At 29.5% G+C, this 12,071-nt stretch overlaps 1 protein-coding gene across 1 annotated transcript in view; it reads right to left on the minus strand.

Annotated features, from left to right (window-relative positions):
• The window catches only part of KCNQ (KCNQ potassium channel), a 280,998-nt gene that overhangs the window by 180,420 nt on the left and 88,507 nt on the right, over positions 1 to 12,071 (minus strand). Inside the window, exons 3-4 of the mRNA XM_089219918.1 lie at positions 6,509 to 6,652; positions 3,736 to 3,894 (exon numbers count right to left, since the gene is read on the minus strand). Coding sequence (XP_089076044.1) covers positions 3,736 to 3,894; positions 6,509 to 6,587 — 238 coding nt within the window. The 5' untranslated portion in view covers positions 6,588 to 6,652. The remainder of the gene's footprint in view (positions 1 to 3,735; positions 3,895 to 6,508; positions 6,653 to 12,071) is intronic.

A 12,071-nucleotide genomic window follows, 5' to 3' on the forward strand; every position in this document is an offset into this window, starting at 1 on the left:
AATACTCACATTATTTTACGTATTGACCTGTGAAAAAATATATATATATTTTTTAATTAAACCACTATTTTTACTGTAAATTGTTAAGTATCTCCCAATCAAAAAATCTGATGGCAGTTTAGCGTGCTCGGACACCGAAAAGGCTGATCTTTTTAAGCTTCATCTATTTAACACATTTCAGCCACACTCTAATATAAGTGATGATGCGCATTTGAATAAGGTCGATGAGTTTCTTAATTCTCCACTTCCCGTCTCTTTACCAGTCAAACCATTCACTCCAAGCGATATTAAATATACCATTCAAAAAAGCTCTCTGAATAAATCACCTGGCTTCGATCTTATAACTGCTGAAGTAGCTAGAAGTCTCCCAAAAAGAGCCATCGTCCACATCTCACACATATACAATGCAATTCTTAGACTTTCATATTTTCCACTTCTCTGGAAATTTTCAACTATAATATTAGTCCCTAAACCAAATAAACCTCCTGATCTTCCATCATCCTATCGTCCAATTAGTCTCTTACCATTCTTTGCTAAAATACTTGAAAGGTTAATTCTAAAACGTATACTACCCATTATTATTGAAAATAATGTACTACCTGATACCCAATTCGGATTTCGTGCTTCTCATTCGACTATACACCAAGTGCACAGATTAGTTGACGCTATTTCCTATGCACTGGAACAAAAATTATATTGTACGTGTGTGTTCTTAGACATCTCTCAAGCATTTGACAGAGTCTGGCATGATGGCCTACTGTATAAGCTTAAAAAATTCCTTCCACCTGCTTACTATCTAATTATAAAATCGTACCTCATAGAACGTCATTTTCAAATTCGCTACGGTTCTGCCTTCTCGGATATAGCAGTTATAAACGCTGGTGTTCCACAAGGTGGCATATTATCCCCTATCCTGTACAACATTTATGCTTCAGACCAACCAACCACTCCTTTTACGTCAGTAGCCGACTATGCAGATGACAAAGCGATAATTTCTATCAACAACGATCCCCTAATTGCCTCTTCAAATCTACAAAATCATCTTACCTACATGGAAAACTGGTTTACCATATGGCGTTTCAAAGTTAATCAAAGTAAATCTATCCACACTACCTTCACCCTCAGACAGGCTCCGTGTCCAAATGTTTCTCTATATGGCACACCCATTCCTACCTCTCCTACTGTTAAATACCTTGGTCTAACACTTGATCAAAGACTTACTTGGGCCCACCACATAAGAACCAAAAGACTAGCTCTAAATAATCGCCTACGCATGTTAAAAACGGTATTATGCAATAATAAATATACCTCCACGTCCACCAAACTTCTTATATATAAAAGTCTACTCAAACCAATGTGGACGTACGGTCTGCAGTTATGGGGTAGTGCAAAAAAAACAAACGTTAACAAAATTCAAGCATTCCAAAACATTGCCCTAAGGAAACTAACAAATGCACCTCCCTACGTCTCAAATTTTTCCCTTCATTCAGACCTAAAACTAAAAACAATAGCAGAGGAATCCAAATGTTTCTATAAAAGATTCTACAACCATCTAAGCACTCATGCGAATCCACTTATTAAAAAATTGGCCTCCGCTACTATACCAGGTAATCCCCCAAGACGCCTAAAGCGCAAGTGGTGTCGTGATTTGTTATAGTTATAATAATAATATATAAAAAAAAAAAAAAAAATTAGTAAATAATTAAGAATTCACAGAAAGTGTCATCAATGGGTGGCTCCTTTCATCAAATTATTTTCCTGTCATATTTACTCTTAGCATATATTCTTATTGTATTATGTATTAATGATACAGATTGTATATTACTTGTAAAAATAAAAAAAAAAAAAAAAAAATTGTTAAGTACAATTAGTTTTTTTTATTTAAATATGTCGATGCATTTGATTCAAAATTACGACGATTAGTTTCTAAATTGTTAACTTTATGTAGGTACTTAATATAACAATCCTCAATAACTATTCTATAACAAATTAAAAATGATAGATATAATACCTTAATATGTTATTAATGATTTTGATAATCGAACAAATATGAGATGCTTATATATTAATGTTAATTAATACAATTTTTTAATCACCATTCATTTCATACATTTATTCAAATTTGTTTTTTCAATCGCTTTAAGAAAATCATTAAATCCATTACCGAGACATGAACAATACATACTCGTAGACATAACATTAGTTATTAACGTTTACTAATAGAACATTCAATACCATACCTATTAGGAACCCCGTGACCACCATTTAACTTGTACGTTATAATTTTTTATTTAAAAACATATGATAAGATAGACATCCAGGGATTTTTAAATACTTAAATAGTTTGTCAAATCCTAAATTTGTGGATATATAATTATGGAAAATTGTAATCGATTAAAAATAAATCACTGATGAGTGATGGCAGTTTGTTATTAATTTTTAGTTTCCTTGTCGATTTCACTTATGAGCGTTTAACGCATTTTGTGCTTTCGGACCTTTATAATACATTTTGATATATTATCGTTTCGTAGATATCAATAATAAATTAAAATAAACTCGTTTAACTGAATCATAAAAGCGATGTGGTATACCACTAGAGATGTTCGGTACATTTGTAGTACTGGGTGATAATAACTTTATCATTAACCTAGAAATATAATGGACTTTTTAATTTTCGGAACAAATACTATTAAAATTAACAAACTAGAGTTTTATTAAACGATTGTATTCAAAATTATTTCTTATAATTCCTAAGATATTACTAATATTATTATTCTGGCAAGTAGCAGCAAGGGTTGGCATAACTATAACAAATAGGCAATATTGAAATAATTAATAGCTAAACTATATTTTACATAGTACCTATAGAAATAAAATAAATAATAGGTATATACAAATAAAATAGGTATGGAAATAACATTGAGGACACAAGCTGGTAATAAATTCTATTTTAGCTTATCAAATTTACTACGATCTGGACTAATATCAAGAAAACTTAAGTCCCAAATATACCATACACTTTTCAAATTAGTTGTGACATTTGAATCAGAAACTTGATCAATAAGAAAAATGGACAAAAATTCTTTATTGGGGTTTAAAAGGATGGAACTGAAGAAAATCTATAGATCAAGCAAAGATGAATCTATAGGTGAATAATACGTAAAACAAAGAATTCAGAGAATTGTATCTGCAGGACCCAAGCATCACAGAAGATATCGCCAAAGACGGCTTAAGTGGGCAAGTCACTCTTGACGTAAAAAAAAGTTTATGTTGAGAATAGTACAGGAAAAGGCACTACAAGGCAAAGATCACTTGGAAGACCTAATCTTAGATGGGAAGATAGAGTCAAAAAGTGAAGCCAGGGATGGATGAAGTTATTATTGAATGGGAAAATCTAAAGACAAATTCGTTGGACAACAAGATCTTGAAAACTTTCATCACGGTAGAAGAAAAATAGGTATAAATAAACATATATAGTAGGCCATCCCATTTCTATTTCACTTTCTACTTCGCTTACTTTACATGAATACGTTTCTAATTGCTCTGTATAGTGTATAGCATATTACTATATTGGCCAGCGTCTTTCGCGTTTATTAGGTCTATATCATTCTATAGCCAATATACGAAATATAATTTACTGTGGGTTTAATTTTTATACTTGTACGTGTATATATATATATATATATTTGAGATCTGTACATATTATTTCGTTATATGACCAGTCGGTGCACTCACTGCAGGACGATTGCAACCCGTCATTAACACCACCGCTACTAGTACTGCTCTCTCTCCTCCGGCAGTGGTCCACGACGATGTCATCGCGACTCACGACCGGGTTCAATTCCAGTATGGTGACATTGTAACGTTTCCTGGTATTCTTAGGACAAATATCCCCTGTAAAACCAACCAACCTGTAGTCTCGACAAGCACCGTCAGAGTACATTTTCTACACTGCACAAATTCAGTATAATATTGGTTCAAAAATTATTATACATTATTATTTATTTATGTAAAAGGGAATAAATATATTACAATATTTATGGCCAGAGTAATTTTGGAAAGTATAAATAAGAAAATCACATCCAGAAAATTAAGAAGAAGTAAGATTTGTCTACTAGAAATTTATGAGCAGTTTAATTAATATACGGTATCAAATAATTATTCATTGAATATATCATTTTATGAAGTCTTTAATATTTCCATACCAGTTATAAAAGTTTATTATTAAATTTGAAGAAATTCTAGTCTAAAATATTACTTTTAGACTATTTTAGAATATCATTGAAAAATAAAATAATATATTATTTATAAATTCTTCGAAAACGATATTAGTAGTTCTACAGATAAAAATATTACTGTTGATATTGGGAAAAGGTTATATAAATACCAACCATCAAAACAAGTGGAATATATTAATTAAACTAAAATAATAAAACAATTTATGACTTTACAGACAAATATAGCCGGGTATAAAAGACAATTTCCTTGCCTACAACGATTAAAAGAATTATTCAAGAACAACAATGAATAGTTCGAGTGTTCTAGCTATACGTTACAAATCCAATGTTCTATTTTTATTAACTCGGATAAAATTAATCATGAGTTTGTAGCGAATGGCGTTGAATAAAATGGTAAACTGTCTTCTGTTAGTTCATAGCATTGTGTATTTTATTTAATTTGCTATAATTCAATCTGTTATGTAGAAAAACGTTTAGGAAAGCTGACTCTTTTCTAGACTTGAATTAAGAAAGAGATTATTTGGTTTTAAATTTATGTTGGTACTTTTTCTTGTCGAATAAAACAAACTATGTGAGAGTGAGGAGGAAAGTTTTATTTTTTTATTTTAAGAACTTATAGTACAACTATTACAGCTCGACAATTACAGATTAATGCAATTCTATATACGATAATAGCACAGCAATTAGATAGGTGAATGATTTAAAATAACAGTAAAAAGGAGGAAAGTTATTAATTTAAAAATAAAAACCACTTCCTCCGTGTTTTTTCTAATTATACCACTTGTATACAGGTGGCATAATATAACACATCGTGTAAAGCAATGTCACGATAACCTAAAAAATAATTAATACTACCAATATACATTCATTTTTACGATAGCGCGTCTAAAACGCATCTGTGATGCAGCGCCTACAATCAGATTTAAACGGTTTTGTAAGCCACTTCCGGCAACTGAGTCAATAGGTTTGAATCGATTCTCACGAGTACAAATTATTTGTGATAGACACTATTCTAGGACGATCGGAACAAATGTGTTCCTTTATCGGAACGAAATGTGTTTTTGTTTAAATTGGAATTTAAAATGAATTCATGTATTTTATACTGATAGGGACGGGGAAAATTTTACTCAACTATTTCAAAAACTTTCTAGACACGTTGTTTATGAAAGTATTAAAATGTTTAAATATATGTTTTATCAGCAATAGCATTTTATACTGACACTAAAATATCGATAAATATTCACAGTTCTAGAACTTTTATTTTAAAGCAATTTATGGTTAATTTACTTTTATCGGTGTACTAATACGAGTTCTATCATCTAAGGTTTCAATAATGTTTTGATAAATCAAATGTCATGGATGAGAACGAGCTTAAAACTATTATGTCTTCCGTCCACATAACTTAACTGTTGCGTACTGCACTTGATTTTTAAAAAAAATGAATTTTAAAAAACACTGACGGAGAGCGATTCTCTTCTTGATATTACCTAATTTGTTCTTGTTTATTTTAGATTGTATGTCGAAAGCACGAATCCGTCCTCCGGTAAAAAAAATAAATAATAAAAGAAAAGTATAATTTAACGATAAACACTAAACATGTCTAGAGTATCACAGTATAAAGGTTAAAAAAAATAATAATTAAAACATAAAAGGCAAATAAATGTATTTTTCTTTGGAAATATATTGTGCTAGGAAAACAAAAACGATACAATACGCCTGCAATGGAAGGAACAAAAGCATTGTTTCCATAACTATCGTTTAAATTTTTTTGCATTTAAACAAAACTGTTTATAAAAATAATATGTCATTTTATCGTGTTCAAACGGCCTAAACGATATGTCGCATTGCAGTATGCGTGTGAGTGTAAAACAATTTATATTCTGGTTCTTAACAGTGGCACCAAGACGAATAGTTAATGCGCATCAGACTTAATGAAAATGTTTCCAGCCGTGAATTAAAAATAAAAATAGGAAAGAGAGACGGTTTGAGAGTGAGCTTGATTGTTGTATAATTTAAATCGTGATGCGAATACAAGGTAATTCCATTAAATAAAATTCGTCTCTGAAACGTCGTCCGCTCAAACACGTTGAACATAATTAGATGCAATTTATTGCGATAAATCTTAAGTTTTTCTGACAAATGGTGTTGTTTGAAGTGCAGTGTCAAAATGTGCATTGCGATATTACGTGTCGAACGTATATTATTAAAATACATGTATATTATGTGTATTTATCAGTAACGAACGAAAACAAACACTAAAATGCCGTTACCTCTGGTCCAAGAAGCCGGTGACAGTAGCTGCTGAGCTTCTTCCAGAACGACGGGATCCATAACGACTCCATCTTTCATCGTTGGCACAACAGTCTGGAGTCAATTCATAATTCACCAGCCGTCACTTTCCGTCTCCGATTCATCTGCAACATAAACTCCATCATTGTAGTTCACGATATTGTCGACGAGCAAGATAATATTAATTCTAAATGTGCATATAGTGATCACAAACACCGTTTATGAGTACGATATTTCAAAAGCGACTAATGACTATATATTTCTACAACAGTCATCGCACAAAAAAATCAAAACTTTTCCAAAACTTATCCCACCATTGGAGTTGTCTAAACCCGCACCAGTTGCTACTAATCTTGAAGAAATAAAATACATGTATATATATAAATTCGCACTATTTTACTACCATTGTACAACTTATAAAAACAGGAGAGATTTTTCCATTTATATTTCCTCTTAGGATAATAAATAATATTAAGTAATACGAAAGATACATTTGATTTTAATTCATATTTAAAAAAAAAATATAGATATAAGACGACATATGGGTAGATATTTGGTAGGTGTGGTGATTATAGAACTGATAGAAATTATAAAAAGTTAATTTCAACAAAAAATCTAATTGCTTTGATATGAAAAGTGTTAAAATTATAAACATTCCAAAACCTATATAGTACATATAATAAATAGTAAATGTGTGTATTTTTAATGATGACAATTCTATAAATTGTACTTTATAATATTATATCAAATACGTCGGTATATATTAAAACAATACATTTTCCGATTAGCAATTCTAACCAAAGTAATCAATCAATTGTGGACCTTTGACAAATAATGACACCCATGGGACGTAAAACACTCCATAATGTTTGGGGGGCTGATTTAACACAACGAAAGAGATAAATCTTATACTTATTACTTATAGTACCTACTGTATATATAGCCATATGATTTTAATCGCTATATCGCTAATAAGAGTTATGGTGATATCAGATGTATTATAGGTGAACAGTGAACACATTATAAGAATATAAGATTTGTGTGATTGAAGTAGATATAAAATTTTAAGTGACATTTCAAAAACTATAATAAGTACAAAAGTACAAAACACAATTTTATCAATTTTAAAAATCAAGTTAAAAAGGACACAACATGTGACTAAGAATATCATAAAAATATAGTAGGTAGCTATTTTTTTTTTTTTTTTGTAAATATATTGTTCAATTTTTTTACAAATAATAGATTTTATGTGCGGGTGTAAAAACTTTGGCGTACATATTCAAACGATAAAAAAATTCATTTTATTATTTTAATGATATGATGATTACAATGACTTAAATCTCATCATATATAAAACTATATCTAAAATTCAAAACTATGCAACAATAATAATCCATTACCTCTATAATAATTGTCAGCTATTTTATTCACTACTCGTCAAATTTAAAGTAACACAAAGTTAATTGTAATTCATATCGTAATAATATTGTATTTCTGAACTTCTACAAAATTAACGTAATTAAAAAATGTACCATGTACTAGAATTTTTAGCAATAAAAATAGTTAATATGGCATTTGTATATTTATAAATAATCTTAACCGAAATATAATACCAGAACGATTGCGTAAACACTTTTGCAGATTGAAACCGTATAATAAATTCAATGTAGCTATTGAAATTATAATTATTAATACTATTATTAATCAATAATAATAATTAGAATTGGAATTTGAAAATGAAGAAGAAAGTCAAATGTTAATATTAAATAATTATAACCGAGAAATCCAACATTTGATACAAATCTTTTTTTTTCAGAAAAGAAATGTACCTGTAATCAAGACAAAATATTTTGTCACTATTCTTTATTATTCTCTTGAATTTAAATAAATGGTCCATTTATACAGACCACTGCCTAATGTAATCATAATATACAAGATACCAACTTTAAAATGTATTACTCTTAGAAATGTATTATTTATTTTTAAAGAGTAATTATTTTTTCCTCTAATTTTTTTAAAAATATAAAAATTAATAAAATTAACTATAATCGAAATTAATATAGAATTTATATAATTTAGACATTTAAAATCATTAATATTTAACACCACATTGCTTTAAATTGCTAATTAAATAATATTTTTTTATTTGCATGAGTACATATACTTATAAATAACAGTAACAATTTTATTATAACTTTGTATTGTTTTATTAAATGTAGTGCTTTAAAATACTTGTATGGGTAAAATAGAAAATGTTGTATTTGGTTTCGTTTACCAAATGGGACAAAACATTAAATCAAGACTTAAGAGTAAAAAAAACTATTTATACACAGGCTTTTTATATTCAAGCCATTTTCATAATGTTATTATTCCTCGGGTATTAAGTTACTTAAATCAAGCCCCAATGTAGTAGAAAGGAATAAAAATCTGTGGATACCACTTCCAGTGATATATTTATTTACGGTTCTAAATCTCGTAGACATAATATATCAAAACATCGTAAAAAATATTATAAAGATAAAATTAAAATGTTTTTTTTTGAATTTTTATTATGTAATAATATTATATAATGATCAGCGTATGTTAAATTACAAAACTGATATCATAATTCATAATACTATGTTTTTTTTTTTTTTTTTTACTCGTAAAATTTATCTTTCAAAACGTATTGAGTTAGCTACATAAATAAAATGAAAAATAGTACGATTTTCAATTTGATAATGTACGACCATACTATAAATATCTGGTTCGTAATGTTTGCAGAATATATTCTTTTTATTTTAATAATTGTATCTTGTAAGTTGAAAGCCAAATATAATATCATTATTGACTCATGGTGAATTTATGTTTAAATAATGATTATTTCATTATGATCACAACAATATCATATCGTATATTAGAGATGGCTAACAACTAAAAAAATATATCACTCATATAACCGATATTGATTTATTTTTAACTTTATTTCGAAGTTCCAGTGGCTCTTTGACAATTTCTGACATTTTTACGATGAATATATTAGAAATGCAGATGCTTTTCCAGTTAAAACTATTTTTTATTAGAAAGAACAACATCACAAAATCAAAGCTTTTTTTTTTATTAGCAAGCTTAGTTTCTGTATTAACTATAAAAACAAATTATATTACATCGATGTATTATCGATCTAATATTATTGTAATGGGTTCAATCCACATTGTTAAATAAAATAACTACTGAATTATTGATGTGCAGCAATGACTGGCACTTACGATAATTTGTAGAATTTATAAATGATTAAAATCCAATAACGCAGTTATACTTTTTATTCTACTTAGGTTCGATATTATTATAGAACCTTGATTACTGAACAAATAATTTATGACGTTCGATTAAGGTATTAATAATTGATTTATTACGTGGTGAAATTTTAAGCTAATTGTGCAATAAATATAAAATTATCTTGTAAATAATACGTTAGTTAAGATGCTCTGCTATAACACGACTGACAAACCTCCTCCACTGTGTTTAGGCCTACGTCAGATCCGGACGTCGAATCCCCTAATCAGCAAATTCCTGTCGACGAGCCGTCGACCAACGCACAATTTTTTTTATTGTTTATATAATATAATATAATATCCAAGAATTCGCAACAATATGGAGACAATAAATTAAATATTAAAAAGCTAAATACCAAATATATGAATTCGATTTAAGTGCAAACACAAAATAATATTATGGTGCCTATGTATATAACGACGATGAAAAGCCTTTTCAGTTAAAAAATTACTGTTCGGGAACCATATTATACTTAGTGTAATCAAAGTTAAGTCTACGTACAAAAACAATATGTTTGTATGTTACTGTTAATAATTTTTATGTTTTTTTTTTTTCATATGTGGTAAAAATATTACAGTCTTAAAACTTGACCTATTTCGAACGGTGATTTACTAAATTAATTACTATACTATCACTTTATAGGTATAAGTGCACATTAATTTAGATCGTTGCAGTGATTTGGCAGACATAATTTTATGTTTTGTTAGTTTTTCGGGTTATTTATTCGGTTTATCCACATGATCAATCACGCTGACACATCATACATTTATACGTGATTGTACGGATTGTAGATTGCAATAATAATATAGTGTACCGATCTACAACTAAGGACCTACAGGATCCCATTTACCACAGTCGCGTAAACTACACACAATACAAATCCAAATATTTATACCAATAATGGTCATACCTACCATAACCTAAGGATATTATTATTAATTGGGTTCGAATGAAACCGAACGCCTCCACCGACGGAATTGGTCGGATTTTTCTGACGAATGCGCTTGCCTACCGATACTCGGCCATTTCGATGTGTGTCTTGCGAACGACATAAATCATTCCCACAACAGTTGAGCTCGCGGCGAAAGGCGCATTTCACGGCGCTAATAGTCACCCGGCCACCACGCCAATATCATATATAATAATATGTTAGGGTCCGGTGATAAACGACTTGAAATCCTCTGAAAATTGGTCCCGGAGGAGAGCTCTAATCACGGTACATTTGTCTTGCGGTGTCCGAGGTAGAGAGACTGCAGCGAGCAACGTGCGCGCGGGACAACGCCGCCCGCGCAAATGATTAAAATTCTTTTCGGCCATCGCGTCCGAAGATTATATTATTGTTGTCGTGATGTTTATTATTGACGAGACGATATTGTACCCGCCATCGCAGTAAGACCGTTATTATTATTTGCGAATGTTTACCTACGATGATGTTATTCGCACGAGACCCGCGGGCCGATTTCAAATGCAAACGCCATCGTCTTGTGTTTAATTAGATGATAAAATATAATATGGTGTGCTCCTTTACTTTTAGTGTGCCACACTTAATGCGTAGGTAACGCATATACTTTGTAAACAGACCGTATAAGACAATACGACCGTAGAATCGTTTGGAAAAAGGTAAGTTGTATAACCTTGAGAGCTAGCGAAATTCACTCAAACTTCTTAACTACCTGTCTGGCCCTCTTCTACCGACCATCACGTCCTGAATAATCTTTAAAATATCTAGGTAGACGACTTATCTAATGGATTCTTGATTAAGATCAATCATTTAATTTATATTTTTTTTAAATAATTAATATCTAGAACACTAGCTGCTTTATAAGTTATAGAACAAAGATGTAAAAATATTTTGCAGAGGTTAAAGTTAAAATATTCAACTGATAAAAAATTCATTAAAAAAAAATCACTACTATTTTTCAGTTAATATAATAATAAAAAATATATTTTATTTTAAAACTTATGGCAAGTGCCAATAGTTTCATAAAAAATTATCATAATTTCCGTATTCAATTTTTTATTGCACTTATAATTTTTTGCTACCTACTCAAATATATAGTCATATAGAGTTAAGTTTTTAATAATCTGAATCCTATTGTAGCATTTTATTATTATAAATAGGTAATTTATAAAACAATGTAATTGTTATTTTTTTTTCAATAACCACCTAATTTCGAATTTTTATAAATTGGATAAATATAGTAACTATATAACTAACTGATTCCACAC

Source organism: Diuraphis noxia, unplaced genomic scaffold, assembly GCF_037042655.1.
Source record: "Diuraphis noxia isolate RWA-SAM2 unplaced genomic scaffold, SU_Dnox_SAM2 contig0002, whole genome shotgun sequence".
In the NCBI taxonomy this organism is placed as follows: domain Eukaryota; kingdom Metazoa; phylum Arthropoda; class Insecta; order Hemiptera; family Aphididae; genus Diuraphis; species Diuraphis noxia.